Source organism: Bemisia tabaci, chromosome 7 (assembly GCF_918797505.1).
Source record: "Bemisia tabaci chromosome 7, PGI_BMITA_v3".
Classification (NCBI taxonomy): domain Eukaryota; kingdom Metazoa; phylum Arthropoda; class Insecta; order Hemiptera; family Aleyrodidae; genus Bemisia; species Bemisia tabaci.
The window spans coordinates 46,908,753-46,925,153 of NC_092799.1; the positions used below are offsets into that span (position 1 = coordinate 46,908,753).

Here is a 16,401-nt window from a genome sequence, read left to right on the forward strand (position 1 = left end):
TTCCCTTGCGGAACAATGAACCGAGGCCTCGGGCCCTGGGGCTGATGGTGCTCAAAGGGTTAACGCAGATGAGTCCAATTTGTTTCCCGCCATCTCACCCGCGACCACTCCGTCAAATGCCCATTGTTTTCAAAGCCCTCTTAACACCGCTCCCCGGTTTATCTCTCCGTTCTCCTTGGGCCCCACTTTCGGGGGGATGGACTGTCAGGTCAAGGGAACGGTTTCGGCCTTTATGGGGGACAAGAACCGCCTGGAAATAAATGCGGCTTTGAATGTGATCGTCCATGGGACAATAGGTCGGGAAAGTTCTGACCATGTTAAAAATGATGGAGATGTATTCGATTTCATGCACTGAGAGTACTACCGGGTTGTCAATAAAAGTTGTGAATGTTTTGTTCTGTTCCTACTCCCTCGCCTCGCTAGCGAGGCCTCCCTCGCCTCGCCAAGCTCTATGAACCCCTGCGATTGGTAGTACACTCCCGATCGCCCCCACGCTATCACAACGCTACAACGGTCGCCGATTGGCCAAAAGCCAGATTGCACCATACTCAAACCAACATGTTCATTCATTACCGCTTTCAAAAAAAAAAAAAATAATAACTTGCGCGGAATTTCCCGGAGTTTGTGAAATTAACAACTTAAGAGGAATTTTCGGCCGATTTCAAAAAAATTTCAGAAGCCATAAAGAGTGCATTGGAAATCTGCTCGTTGCCATACATCGTCGCTTGGCTGACATAAGGGCGGAACTACACATTGCGATGAGCCTGGAAACGCTTTGAAATTTATGGAAGACAGGATTCTTAACAGAGTGTAGTTACGCCCTTCTGTCAGGTAGGCGACGACATCTACTCTTACATTCGACGTTTTGAAAAGTCTAATGGAAAAGGTAAAAAAAAACCTAAACGGTGTTAGAAAAAAGCACAAAATCGCAAAAATTCGGTTTAAAACGTCATCCACCGCGGTAGTAACACCCTTGGATTCTTTCGCCTTGCTTTCATCCATAAGTTTCACGTTCAGTGACGAGTGCATGAAAGAACTTCATTCTTCAACATTCTTGAGTGACTGATGAAAGCAAGGTGGAAGAAACCAAGGAAGGGTCACTACCGCAGTGGATGCCGTTGTAAACCGAACTTTTCAAAGCGCGAAATCTCGGTTAATATTGAACGTAGAAAGTTGGTGCCCGGACTGATCTTATTACTTTTGGCTGATCTACAAGAATCAAGCATCGAAACACGATTCTGTGACCAGCGCAACACTGGAAACACATTGGATCTAGAGTCCAGACTCTTGAAAACATTGACAAGAAAAAATACTCATGATTCAATCCGATTCAAGCTTAAATCAAAAGGAAATCCGCTCAAATTAAGAGGCTTGGTTCTTGATTTAAGCAAAAATCCGATTGAATCAAGGGTATTTTTTCTTGTCGATTTTTTCAAGAGTCTGGACTCTAGCTCCAGTGTGTTTTTTTCCAGTGAACATACCCATTAATTCCCTGATTTCCACGTCTATATTCTTGCGTTCCCCGATGAATGGAGGGTTCCAGACACGGCGACTCTAAAGTTGTTTTTTTGTGTGTGTTTCAGCTTTCCTCCTGATCGCTCTGGCTGTGAACGTAGCGATGGTGATGACGGGGCGAGCGATCGCCGGGTTCTGCGTGGGGATCGCCTCGCTGGCGCTACCGGTCTACCTGGGCGAGACAGTGCTGCCGGAGGTGCGCGGGATGCTGGGTCTCCTGCCGACGACCCTGGGGAACATCGGGATCCTCCTGTGCTACGTGGCCGGCGCCTACCTCGACTGGTCCATGCTCGCCTTCGCCGGCGCCCTCATCCCGGTCCCCTTCCTCATCTGCATGTTCTTCATCCCCGAGACCCCTCGCTGGTACATCGGCAGAAGTAAGTCCGAATTTCACCTTTACGTCAGTGTACACTGAAAAAAATAGTTCTGTTCACACGGCTCCTGCACTTCTTTTTTAACAGTCACAGAAGCTTCCGTCATGAGGACAGAGTACTCTGTTCCCACGACCGAAGTTCTGTTCTCACAACAGGGAAATTCTATAAGTGTAACAAAGAAACTGCAGGAGCCCTGTGAACAGAAGGTTCTGTCGTCAGCACAATCTATTTTTTTCTGTGTAGGCCAGTGGCGTGGCGTGCTCTGCGATCTATCGATATTTATCCACTTGAAGCTGTGGTAAAAATCGATTATCAAGGTGTTGATACCCTGTCTATTGATACTTATCCATATGTTTAAATGGCCGATCAATCGATATATCGCAAAGCACGCCACGCCACTGGTGTACGCTGGAAAAAAAAGAATCGTAAATTTGCCGCCAAGAAGTATTTCTTCTTAAATAAAGAATTTTTCTGGTTAATATAAGCTACTTTTTGGCTTAACCCAAGCATTATTTTGCTTGCATCAAGAAAAAGTCAGCTTGAAGCAAGAAAAAAAATTTCTTGGCGGCAAATTCAAGAATCATCATGCTTGATCCAAGCTACTTTTTTTTCAGTGTAAGCTATTGCGCAGAATACCCAGAGACAATCATTACTATACGGCTCACAGTGGATCGAGTCAATGGGAGAGGTCGTACAAAATTTGGAAACCTTAAAAGCGCATAACTCCGATAGATAAAAATTTTGAGATTTTTAAAATGGTTCCATTGGTCTCCTCTGGTAGCGCCCCTTAAAATTTAAAATGTGACGAATTACAAATCAAAATTTGCAGTTTTAGTCAAAAATTCCATGTCCGACCCCTCCCATCGAGTCGATCCACTGTGCGGCTCTCTGACCCTCTCAATTTTTATTATTTGTCACAGTTGGACATCATTTTACGATGAGGAACTACAAGCTGTAGCCCCTCCGTAAAAACACTTGTGTGCATAGGAAAACTAGTGGCACATACGTTGTTTTTGGACAGAGCCAAAAATTGTGGTTCCTAATTAACAAATGTGGTTCAATTGGTAAAATCTGAGAGTAGAACGAAAGATGCAAATGGACTACATTTTGCACAACATCCGTTCCACAACATTTTTTGTTGATCATATTTACAGTGGGACTTACACAGTTTACAACATGTTTGAATTTCTCAACACCACGTGGTTACTTTCAACTTGTTCTAACGATATGATTAAGAATAATTTTGTAGGTTTGCATGATAGTTATTTTGAAGGACTGAAGATTGTGATGAATAAAGATAAAAAACGGAAGCAACCTACTCACACGAAAATCGATAGGACTGGTAAGATTAAGCAAAATTTGACATCAGATTTTCCAGTTTAAAAACTTTTAGGATTCCTGAATTCGCCATTCTATTGGTCGTACAACACTAACAGTGCTGTTTTATGGATTACAGATAAACACAAGAAAGCAAGAAAAGCCCTGCAATGGCTGCGAGGCCAGAACGCCGATATCTCGGCTGAGTTCGACGAAATCGAGAAGACCAACGCTGAGAGTAACAAGAACGAGAAAACCGCTGGCTGCTCGGAGCTTTTCGCCAAAATGTACAGGAGGCCTCTCCTCATCTCCATCGGACTCATGTTCTTCCAGCAGATGAGCGGTATCAACGCCGTCATCTTCTACACCGTCAAAATCTTCAAGGTGGGTTCAAAATTACGATAAAGCGCCTGCACGCGTATGGCATGCCACTATTCCTGCTCTTGGGCTGCCCTGGTTGCCTAGGAGAAAAATTAAGGCGCTTTAGATTTCCTTGCGCCCCGATTCGTCATGATAGTAAACGTAGTGCTGTAAAAGATATGGTTTGATTTACTTAGGCAATAATTCATACGCTTCCGCGTTAAAAGGCCGCGTAGAAAACGATAAAAATACTCTTGGGCGAAATATTCACGTTTATTGATACCGAACGATTTGCTTGAACGAAAATTAAAGAAATAAAGAAGCAATTAGAGCCAAAATTGGCCAATAAAAAATGATTTAGACATTTGTTACACAACAAATGTCTGACAACATTATTATGTGACAACATTATTATTACATGTGACACAAATTACCTACTACATCAGATTTTACAAAGCTATATTTTCTTCTTCTATGCGACTAAATCGAAAGTTAATCGATTAAAACACTGAGAAACTCATCAATTGCGAAGTACAATGTGATGTCAAAGATGGAATTGCCTAGAATGCCAACAATTTATTGTAGCGAGCACAATTTGACTAGAAAATAGTTTTATTTTTTTATGAGCGAGAGGAAACTTTAAAGTCGCCATGCTGATTGAGCTTTAAAGTTTTACTTTGTAATCGAGAGATAATAATGCTCTTATTCGAAACCTATCCAAAATACGGCGCGACGAAAAACAGGAAAAACAAAAAAAAAATAACCCTTAAAAATAGCGGATGAATTACATTAGAGCCCGACGAACGACAGTTTTAAATGCACAATCTTTCCATAGTGGGCTGAAGCGCTGTAATCCTCCACCCTCAACAGCATGAGGAGCGCGGCAAGGACACGCCTTTGTTACACACAAAAACACCGCGTTTAATGCAAAACGTAGGAGCAGGCAGCGGGGGAACTCTTTTTATTATTTTCCTCGCAAACACATTGAAGCTTTTAACCTGATTCGTGTTCGGACCTAAGCTTCCCTTTACAGAGACGGGACCTCCCCTCTTCCCTCCATCTCATCCACCCCCATATGGACGTATTTCTGTCAAACGGAACTATGTGCATTATGACGTGAGCCCTGTTATGCATATATTCTTATGGGTCTCAGGGCTCATGTCTTAATGCACATAGTTCCTTTTGGCAGAGATACCTCCATATGAGACCGAAAAAATACCCCCGCGGCGCCACAGCACTGATGGAATGCGACACTGGTCTCTAGGAAAATCCAAATCACTGATAAAACGTGCAAGGAATACAATGAGCCAGAGAATGACCGCCCACAGGGTCGAAATTTCAGTAGAGCGCAGACGTGTGGCTTGCTTTGCGATATATCGATTAGTCTGCCATTTAAACCAATGGAAAAGGTTCGATCAACAGGGCGTTAGCGACGAACACTTTAATAATCGATTCTTTACCATAGCTTCGAGTGGGCTTTTGAGAATTCCGAATAAAAATATCGCCAGTTCTCGAGAAGGATTATTAGCGAGCGGTTTAGTTCATTTTGTGCCGATAGAGGGCATACTTTGGGGTGGGGGGGTGGAATGTCCAGAAAACTCGACACTTTTGTGCTCTGAATACGGCAAATGATAATTTTAAAAAGCTTCTTCCAGAAAGTACGATTTTAGTTTTCAACCTTTAAGTTGCTGTGACTCCAGTTAGCTTTGAACTTTTTGAGCGCTTTTTTGACTCAAAATGTTGGCTAGAGTCTCCTCTTCCTGCAGACGCTCAAACGATCACAAAATAAACCATTTTGACAGAGGGTTGTAGTGTTGAGGTTTGCTAGAATTTTAAGAGTTGATACAAAATGTTGACAAAAAGTTGTCAACGGCTAAGCGCCCGAAAATCCCGCCAGAAAGTTCCCGAGTGAGAGTTCAATCGTTAAACCAATGGCTCGTGAATAATCGAAAGCCTTAAAAGCTGGGCAAGGGTGATAAAAGCTTGAATGAGGGCAATTTGAACGGAAAGAAATGCTGCCAGAAAAGCTGTTGAAATGGTGCGGAGTACCCGAGTTGGGCATGTTATGGCTGATGTTCTTCCCTCAATTTTGTCGGTTACAATTCGATTGCTAATTTAATGCCCGCGAGCGGTCTACAGTCATTTAAAAATGTCGACTTTCATAATACTTACAATTAAATTTGATTTTTTTAACATGAAGTAAGGCATATTAGGCATATATTCTCAAGGCATCATGGCATATATTCTCAAGGCATCATGGCATATATTCTCGAGGCATCATGGCATATATTTCCGTGCTCCCCCGAGGAGCTTTCACAAACATTCAGGTTTTTGAGCATCAGCAATCTTCGGGGTGTCTACTAAAACAGCTGTTAGCCAAAAACTAGTACTTTTGCAATACTTTATCGGTACATTCCCAAGAAATTCAGTACCTCCTCGACAGAAAAATTCAGGACTTTTTCAGTACCTCCAATTGACGAAATTCGAAAAATTTCAAAAATTTTAGTTTCTCGCTCAAATAAGACAGAAACGACACAAAATTAAAAAAAAAATCGGAGCCTTCTAACGGAATTGCCGCACTTTTTCAGTACTTCCGAACCGCCCTTAAAAAATCAATACTCTTTCCGGAAATTCCGGACTTGTAGATACCCTGAACCCTGATCTTTCTCAAATTCTCCATCGAGATGGTTTCTTTCTGGTAAACTTTACCCGACCCAGCGGGCCGATTATGGAAACTGATAGACAAAGCGATAGACAAAGAAGACATAGGGAGTATAGAGCGATCCTATTGGTTGGCATGATTGGCTTTCATAGACTAAGTAAGAAAATGATGGACTAACTGTACAGTCAGGTTTCACGTGGGTTGCCGTTAGTTGGTCCATTACCTACCTGCTATGTCCATCGCTACCACCCGCTTCCATCAATAGGATCCCTCCAAATCCCTTTTGTCGTCTTTGTACATAGCTTTGTCTATCAGTTTCAATAATCGCCCCGCGGATTGCCGAATCTGTTGACTAACGATTGCTATTTACGATGTTGCAGGAAGCCGGAAGCACGATCGACGGAAACATCTGCACCATCATCGTGGGCATCGTCAACTTCGGCTCGACGTTCGTGGCGACGATGCTGATCGACCGGCTCGGACGGAAGGTGCTCCTCTACATCTCCTCCATCGCCATGATCGCCACCCTCGGGGTCCTCGGCCTCTTCTTCTGGGCCAAAGAGAGGAACATTGACGTCACCGCCTACGGCTGGATCCCCCTCGCTTCCTTCGTCATCTACGTCATCGGGTTCTCCATCGGGTTCGGACCCATCCCCTGGCTCATGATGGGCGAGATCCTACCAGGTAATACAATATTTTACCTTGGATTTTTTACCTTTCGGGGAGTGTTGAAACCGGAGACAAGAGACCCTCCGTTGGCCTCTTGGTGACAGGTAGAAGCTATTCAGTGGCGTGGCGTGAATTGCGATATCGTCACCTTCTAGGCAAAGTATCACAAGCGCCATGCGACGTTTAAAAATTTCCGCTGCCATTTTATTTTTTTACAGAGAAAATGTTCAACGAAGCTGTCCGAAAATTTCACTGAATTTTCTTTGTGCTGCCGATAAAATTTAGTGAAATTTCCAAACAGATTCAACCAACAATTTCTCAGTAAAGAAATAAAATGGCGGCGGAAATTTTTAAACGTCGCATGGCGCTTGTGATACTTTGCCTGGAAGGTGACGATATATTGATTGTTATGCCATTTAAACCTATGCCTATGGAAAAAGATCGATAAACAGGGTGTTCGCAGCGAACACCTTAATAATCGATTCTTTACCATAGGTTTAAATGGCAAATCAATCGATATATCGCAAAGCACGCCACGCCACTGAAGCTTTTACTTTCGGGGACTCGACACTTCCTTAAGCCTTGCGTCCATTCGTCAAAATGGCGTCAAAATGGAAGCTCAAAGTGAACCGATAAATACGATCTGTTCACGTGACTTTGGGAAGAAGTTTTAAAAGCTGATCTTTATAGCAGTAATCCATAAAAACGAGCCATCCTTCGAGGAAGTTCATAAAGTTTGCTTGAATACGAGGACACGCGAACTGAAACACTTGCGAGTGTTATGAGACAACATGAATTTGAAAAACAGAATCTCATTGGGTTGACGGGAATTCCGGCTGCTTCAAAAAGAAATCAGATTTGAAAATTGTTAACAGGACGCTCCTACGGGTGCTCTGATAATTTTTTCTCCGTGCTTCTTGGATAGTAATCCTACACTGCCGTGCTGAGGAAGAACGCCGTGTGAACATTCGAGAGTTGCCAAATTTCCCCTTGTAAAGTATGTATTTTTGAAGAAAGTTATGCATATTTTTCCTTGAAGTTTTCAGATACTTTGGATTAAAGTACCATCAAAGCTGTCTAAAAAATTTGAGGAAAAATTTGCACAGATTTTCCCAGGAAATTCGTTCTTCATGAAAGGAGATATGGCAACGTCTGGGGGCTCACACGGCGTTCTTCCTTAGCACAGCACTGCCGTGCTAAGGAAAAACGCCGTATGAACCTTCAGACGTTGCGAAGTTTCCTTCGATAAAAACCGACTTTGTTAGGATAATTTTGAATAAGTTTTTCCAAAAATTTCAGACAATCGCACGCAATGAAATCTAAAATGTCTGAAAATTTCAAGGAAAAATATGCATGAATGTCGTCAAAAATACATGTCTTATCAAGGGAAATTTGCCAACTCTCGAGTGTTCATACGGCGTTTTTCCTTAGCACGGCACAGCAGTACACGAGTGAAGCAAAAAAAAATTATCAATGGTAAAAAAATTATTGGTAAAAAAAAATTCATCTGAAAAGTTTTTAACGGTAAGATTCGTTTGCGTTACAGCCAAGATCAGAGGCCCGGCAGCTTCTCTAGCGACGAGCTTTAACTGGTCGTGCACTTTCATCGTGACGAAGACTTTCGTGGACCTGCTGGCTCTCATCGGCTCGAGCGGAACCTTCTGGCTCTTCACCGGAATCTGCGCCGTAGGCCTCGTCTTCGTCGTTCTCTTCGTGCCGGAGACCCAGGGCAAGAGTCTCGAGGACATCGAGAGGAACCTCACCGGCGGCCCCAAGGTCCCCGTCCGACAGTGCCGAAGAATGAGCTCCATAGCCAACCTCAAGCCCCTCCCCATGGCTGTGTAAGCGAGTCGCCGAAAGACAAGATATCTCGAAAATGTACAAAAACTTTTACAAGTTACTCTCCCCTTGACTTTTTTCTACTGTAAATAACGAAAGGACCTGTAAATTTGTCAACGTGTAAATTAACGCGCGCAGCGGTGATTCTTGAAATTTCGCATAGCTGTCTCTCTCTACATCGATTTAAATCTATTGAAAAGGATCGATAAACAAGGTGTCCTTGATAATCGATTCTTTATCATAGCTGCGAATGGGGATGTTATCGATGATCGATCTTGAGTGGAGAGAAAAACAGCGTTGCCAACTTGCGAGAATCGCCACTGAGCGCGTGCGATCTCGGATCGAATATTCTCGTCTTCCAAAATTTAGCCGTTACTGAGAATTGTAAGCGTTGACGCGGGAGTGATCCGGCGCGCAGTGGAGACGAAACTGAGACATTCCATAGCATGCTTTAAGTGCAGACTGAGGAAACTTTTCCGAAACTCACCTCAGGAATACGTAAAGTTAAGCGACTCGGAGGCTATGACACTGAAGGAAAAACTCGGTAGGCTCACGGATTCTCCTGGGAACGCTGATTCCCTGTATTTCATAGCAGTTTTTGAGAGCTGGCAACATTGCTTTTCCCATCCCCTGTTTAAATGTATGAAAATCGATCGATTTGAATCGATATTTACAATGGATTTGAGAGGGAAGAAAGCAATGTTGTCGATTTGTGAGAGCCAGGAGAGTTGTGACTTTATCGACTTTTTTCTCAATGATGGAGTTCCTGAAACTCCTTGTGCTTCCGGCTTGATAGGAGTTAGAAACTTGCGTGATGTAGTATTAGTGTGCTGTTTTTTTTAAAATTGTTGACTATACGATTGATATAAAAACTTTAGCTGTGTGATGATTTTAAAAGAAATCAGGGAATTTGACGTGTAAAATGGTGCTCATGTAAATTGACTTACTGTAGTTACCAAGATAGTGATTGGAAATGATGATATTTACCTCAGTCGAGACTCCAAATTTTGTTGAGTTCTTTGTAGGATAGGTTGCGCACATGACTTCAGTCTTGGGGTGCTGTTTTTGTAGAGTGGTCATGAAACCGAAATTATGTAACGCGCAGATTTTTCGAGAGGGAGATTCTTGTGATCGAGAGAATCGAAAAAGTTTAATAAAAGACACCGAAGAATGAAGTTCATGGAGAGTGAGGGTTTGGCGATGGCAAATTACCCGAGACGTAGAAAGCAAATAGAATCTGTGATCATGGCACGAGTAGATGTTTAATGATATTATTTTTATGATAAAGGATGAAAGCGGAGAAAATTGAAGCAAACCATCCGTTTTTCTAGCTTTTGACTGCCCGCCATTTTTAATTCGTTTGACCTATGAAATTTTCCGAGTTTAAAAAATTCCATTTTATGGGCATTTAAAATTCTAATTGCAAAACCGGTATACTTCTGATCCACAATAAGCCATATTTTAAAAAATAAAAACTCGAAAACCCGCTAGTTTCAGGCGTTGGAAAAAAAAAATACGCTCTCACGAAAATACGTAAGGAAAGAGCTTGAGCTAAACTTGTGACTGCACAGAAGGAGGATGGTATGCCCTGTGCCTTGACTAACAGCCCTTTTCCAAGGAATCACAGCTATACTTTATCAAACAAAAGCTTTCAGCTCAAACCGATTTAGGACACAATACTTTTGTAGCTTGTACATTTGTCTTTTCAATGCTCAAAATGTTAGACAGCTTAAAATTTGAACATCTTGAACTCTTTGCAAGAGGGACGGAGATAAGAAAAACCCGAATGTGTTGGAGTGTATACGTTGATTTATACACTCCAACATCATTTCACTCGAATTGTGAGAATAATATCTTGTTTATGCATTTATTTTTGTTATACATTCAAGTATGTTTTAGTTTAATTTTTATTCACTTATTTATTTATTTATTACTTATTTATTTATTTTATGATTAGTCATAGAAGAAATAAATGCTGTCAAATTGACCCTATGGAGACACAAAAAAAAAAAAAAAAAAATACAGCCGATAGTGCTGAGGGTGCTCTGAAACGCAATTGATTCGCACTGTTCTGAGGACTAGCTCACTCAGACGACTGATTGTAAACTAAAGTTCCAAAATAAACGTAGAAACTTAGGTAATCAAAATAGTCATCTAGTTTTATTGTGAATTTTAAACGTTTTTTTATTGTTCTTATAATTATTACTATCGAATTGAATGTAAATTGTAATAAGCCTCATCGAGGCTCGTAAGAGAATAATAAAAGGAAATGAAGATTTTAGAACAAAAACGAGAAAACCCAAGTTTTAGACTTGAAATTTTGTTATTGTTTTAAATACATAAATTATTTTCAAAATAAATTTCGTCTTCTCCTTTCAATCTAATCCTAGAGCTGTTCGAGGACGATATTATTTTCAGGCTGCACTCGAGTTATGTCCGAAATATTTTCTTCCTAAGGTTTGCAAGTTTAGTCGAATTTCAAATTTCTGTGACTTTTCCGTTGATTTTACCGACAAAATTCCGGGCAACTTCTACCAAATTTTCTTAACACTTCCCAGTTTTTCTCCAACTTCACGAATGAAAATCCTCCCTATTCTAATAAAATCATTTTTTAAGATGCACGATGGACGGGGTGAGGAAGGAGGGACGGTCCAAAGGTCGAATTCCAAAGAAGGAATCAAAATTCAGAGTGAGGAGAAAGTCATTAAGAATATTGTTTGGCGGGAAATATTTTTTGAAACATCGTTTTATTGATGCCTCATGACCAAACGTGCAGCAGGCCCAGTTTTTAAAAGTAATGCGCACAGCGAAAGAAAAAATGCATCACTTCAGAAAATTGCCTCACGAGTTAAGATTTGCCTCACATTTGCCCTGATCCTCGATTCGCAAGATTGGACTTTTTTACCCCCCCCCCCCCCCAATGTGCTACAAATTTCAAAAAATACGTTTACAAATTCGATATCTTTTCCCTAGCTCGACCGAGAAAAATGCCTGCGTAGGCAGGCCTTCATTTCCTGACTTGACAATTTTGCAAAAGACCATCAACAAAATAAAACTGAACGAGGCGAAATTCAAGGACTCTCAGGTAACTACCAGACGATTTTTTTTAAAAATTAGATTCATTCCGAGAGCACTTGAAAATTCTGGAGAAAAAGAAAAGGGGAAAAAAATTGAGCCTGTCCAAAGACTTTTCGAGGCGTTAGGAACCTTACTGCCATTCACAAGTTTTGAGTTTCGCAAAAAAGTAAAGCACACAGACAGATCTCTAAGGATATGCAAATTTCAACTTGTTTGGAACGTGTTCACCTGCTATCCCCATCAGTGGCATGGCGTGCTTTGCGATACATCGATTGTTATGCCATTTAATCTTATGGAAAAAGATCGATAGACAGGGTGTTTACAGCACCTTAATAATCGATTCTTTACCATAGGTTTAAATGGCATAACAATCGATACATCGCAATTCACGCCACGCCACTGGTGCCGACGAAGGCACGCTACACTGCACTCGATTGCTTACTTACAGCCGCACTCTGCGACGCCAGGTTGTTCTCCTTCATTAAAGCGACTAGGCAAAAACTCTTACGCCTCGAAATAATCCTATGCATGGCTAGTGGCTACAGACCTGGTGACCTCTGACCGTCAACTAAGAGCCCTTCCAGTTGCACAACACGCTAATAGATGACAGCTGTTCATGTAAGGTGTCAGGTTTGGGGCTATTTTTCATCAATGTCAATTACTTGATCAAAACGAGAAGATAAAATGGATTGCGTTTCGCAAAAAGGAACCAAGCGCATTCCAATATCGCTAAGATTGTGCAACTTTGTTTACCTACCTTGCAAATATAAACTGATCATCCAAGCAAGTTTTAGCTTTACTCTCATGAACTATAGCTTCATGAAAAAAATTGCCTTCATAAATTAAAGTTTTTGCATGATTTCAGTAATGGTATTGCCAAGAATGTAAGTTGCACAATCCTAGCAAGCATTGGAATGCTTTTGGTTCTTTTTGGCAAAATGCAATCCAACTGGAAGCAGGGCCGGATTTACCTACTTGCCGCCCATGGGCCGCCTGTATTTTGCCGCCCCCTTCTCATTCGTTTTGAAACATCAATGAAAACCATCTAATGAACGTGCCAGCGGGGGAAGGGTGCATAAGACGCGTTTACTCGTGTTGAACACATTTTTTGGGAAAGCCCTGACAACACTACTAGCAAAAGTTCATGGAACTTTGCGCGAAAGTTAAGTTTCGTAAGACTATCTCTGTGTGGACAAGACCTTCCATTCATAAGAAATGAACGAAAAATTTATGAAAGAACGAACATAAAATAATGTGGTTTAACGATTTTAACTTCCGCCGCCGCGCCGCGCAGACCGCACCGTGTTTGGCGCAATGCGTGAAGTATTCACGCAGTCTTGTAGGCGCTATGCGTTTCACGCTGATCGCACTGTGTTTGCCGCAATGCGTAACGTATTCATGCATTCTTGTAGGCGCTATCCGTTTCACGCTGACCGCAATGACCGCGACCGCACTGTGTTTGATGCAATGCGTGAAGTATTCGTGCAGTCTGGTAGGCGCTAATATATGTTAAATGTCGATCGCCACACCGAGGGTTTCTCCTTTTCATCTTAAGTCCTCGTCATCATTTCTATCTAAGTCGCGCCGTTCCAGGCCAAATTGCGTGTTTGGTTTCTCTCTTAACTCGACTAATTGAAGGTGCTGTCTCTTGTATCACTGAAAGACGACAAAATTAGAAATTACTATACTCTCAGGAAATGAGAGATTTTGTCGCCTTTTCTCGTTAGTAATTTTTTTCCTAAATCCGATTTTTTTTATACCTACATTTAAAAAAATTGCAAAATTTGCCGCCTCCTATAGATTTGCCGCCATGGGCCGCGGCCCATGTGGCCACCCCCTTAATCCGGCCCTGACTGGAAGTAGGTATTTAAGCTATTAGTAGCTACAGGCACAGTTCCTGGGAAGAATCAGGATTATAGGAGAGCCAATTTAATTGAGAAGGGCTAAGGGGAGGAGATGTCAACTGCCACCCTCTCCTGCAGTTGATTTGACCTTGTTCAGAAGGAAATATTCCGCTCAATTTGAGGCATCTTTTTCCTCAAAGCTTTGGATTATATCATGTCCCTGGGTTTTAGTCTAACAAAATACACCACCAATTGAATGAACAGAACCTGTCACAGGTATTAAATTACCTGCAACTTGTTCTTTTCTAAACTTATAAATTTCTTATGCATATTCGGTTCACTCATTAGGGATGGCTGGATTTTGTACACTTTCCTCTTTTTCAGTCCTATCTCCTAGCCATCACCTTAAATTACCCATTACTTTTATTACTGAACTTGCAGCTGATAGCTCCACTGATTATAGCCAGCCAATAGCGTGTAGACTTGTTGTCTCACCACCTGTGACGTCAGCAAGTCTATAAAAGCTTGCGCTGCCCATTTCTCGAGGTCCTTTTACCATCTTGACCCGTAGTACTACGTTATGTCATTTTCTCTCCTCTGGCATTATTTATTCTAAGTGTGACTATTCTATGTAATTCTGTAACTTTCTAAATTCAATACATCAGTTCTTTTCGGCCCTTCAAATATTTTAATTTCTTGCTCTCCCACAACTCCGTTAAATTTTCCGCCGCGTCAAGGATTCTTAGACGTTTTTCAGTCCGTCTAAAACTCAACAAATCCCACTGACGTGACAGAACCTAACTAAAAATTTTAAAAAATTAGTGCCTAGTTCAGATAATTTGTGGATTTCAGCAATGTCCATAAAAACAGAGGGAGAAAAAAAGAAATAGGGTGGTAGGTAAATATAATAAAACTACACTGTATCAGCTTCTGATTCAGCATAAAGGTTTCTCTTTCTCTTCGTGGACACAGCCTTACATCAAAACTAGGTAAGCAGCAGAATCTTTCATGAAAACCTCCAAGTTCAACATGCAGTACATCATCTAAGGCACAACTGTAAGTGTGTAAATCCATAGTAACTTTAAGTGCGTAAATCCATAAAATGATGAAAGCAAGAAAATTCAAGAGTCAAAGGACACACGTATAAACTCACACTTTCTCACCTTTCAAAACTTTCATAACTATAAATCAACAGCAGGCCCAAAACCTCATTAGATGTTAGCGGAGAAAAAAGACGCAAAGTGAAGAGGAAGTAAAGCTGACCCAACTTATACATCACTCCCTGTCCGTGTTCGAAACTCACAGGCGCCAACGCGCCAAATGCGCCTAAAAAATCGGCCATGGTGCCTAAAAAATGAAGACCCTGCGCCAACGTGGCCCCTAAAAATCTGGATTTTCACGGGAAGTCACATAAAGAAAGAAAAACAAATCTATATTTGAATTGGAAAAACTCAGGATTTTCAGCGCTACAAGTGAAAGCTTAATCGCTTTTTCTATTCTCCACGATTTCATTCTTAGTGCTTTTGTCTTCCCCAAGTTACAGCTACTATTAGTTCTGTTACGAAAACATCTTGCGTCTAACTTTTCACTAAATGCGCCGTAATACATAGGCAAAAAGTCAATTTGGCCCCTAAAAAATCTTCAATGGCGCCTAAAAATCGGGCTTGATACGCCACATGGCTCCTAAAATTCAAAGGTGAGTTTCGAACACTGCTCCCTGTAGTCTCCGTCCCCAGGTTCCCGGGAGATCAGGGACTTGGAAAGCAGTTCAGAGACTGACGTAGCAAGTTTGCTGGTTATTCCTCCAGAGTCTAACAACAATTGTTGTTGTCTCTTGGTAATGTCGGAGACTATAGCAATGCACCTCACAATGCTACAAATTAAAGACAAGGTTATGTGTTTGTTTACAACTGAACTATCAAACTGCAATGTGATACTATGACATTATCACTGAATCAGTCCATACTTCATTGAACGAGGAGAACCTCAAGCAAGAAAGGTGATGCAGTCATTGAAGTTTTCAAGAACTTTGCGGGCTGATTTTTATGGCACTTGATTGTCATAAATATAGATGTGAGACAGACCTGCCCCTAACACCCATTGCCGAGGAGCGACAGAAATTCTTTTGACCGGGGGTATTCTTAACAGGACGATCGAAATCAAAGCTGAACATTATCTTCATAGAACTTACCCATGACTTGGACACGGCAAATGGCACAAGTGTCACATTCAACATCCCAGCTCCACATGGCGACCGCATTCCATTTCTTCAGAGTGAACATCTTGTCATTTTTTGAAGAGTCTCCATCAGCGTCGTTTTTATCCATTTTACTGATGGCTAAGAAATACGGAAACTACAAACGGGCTGGTGGCGTGAGAGAGCACAATATAAACTACCGTCACGACGTATGCAGACTATGAATCAAGAGAATTTTAAATTAATTAATGCACACATTTTAAATGGGAAAGTCTGTCTGACATCAATCAAAACAAACGAACGTAAAAGAAAGTGAGGTTATGTTTTGACTTTTGATTCATGAAAAATTAGCCAATCACAGGCCACTTGTGAGCTCCTACTGTTTTGCATGACTTTCATTGGTCGATTAAATTTAGCGGGAAAAACTAAAAATTATGTTTGAGATGGTTTGAGAAGACACATGTGCGCTTGCTGTGAAAAACGAATGATTGATATGAAAAGATAGATTTCATGATCATTAGTTAATAGTTACGTGGGTGTATAGAG

General features: G+C 41.4%; 2 protein-coding genes across 9 annotated transcripts in view; one reads left to right on the plus strand and one right to left on the minus strand.

Moving 5' to 3' along the window:
• Positions 1 to 11,096, plus strand: part of LOC109035808 (Trehalose transporter 1-1) — a 134,359-nt gene extending 123,263 nt beyond the window's left edge. For all 8 annotated transcript variants that reach the window (XM_019049581.2, XM_072302242.1, XM_019049582.2 and 5 more), the window contains exons 5-8: positions 1,584 to 1,892; positions 3,346 to 3,590; positions 6,609 to 6,912; positions 8,444 to 11,096. In XM_019049581.2, coding sequence (XP_018905126.2) covers positions 1,584 to 1,892; positions 3,346 to 3,590; positions 6,609 to 6,912; positions 8,444 to 8,742 — 1,157 coding nt within the window. In that variant the 3' untranslated portion in view covers positions 8,743 to 11,096. The remainder of the gene's footprint in view (positions 1 to 1,583; positions 1,893 to 3,345; positions 3,591 to 6,608; positions 6,913 to 8,443) is intronic.
• The window catches only part of Roc2 (Regulator of cullins 2), a 144,483-nt gene extending 128,190 nt beyond the window's left edge, over positions 1 to 16,293 (minus strand). The window contains exon 1 of the mRNA XM_019049588.2: positions 15,850 to 16,293. Coding sequence (XP_018905133.1) covers positions 15,850 to 15,985 — 136 coding nt within the window. The 5' untranslated portion in view covers positions 15,986 to 16,293. The remainder of the gene's footprint in view (positions 1 to 15,849) is intronic.
• Between the last annotated feature and the right edge of the window lie 108 nt (positions 16,294 to 16,401).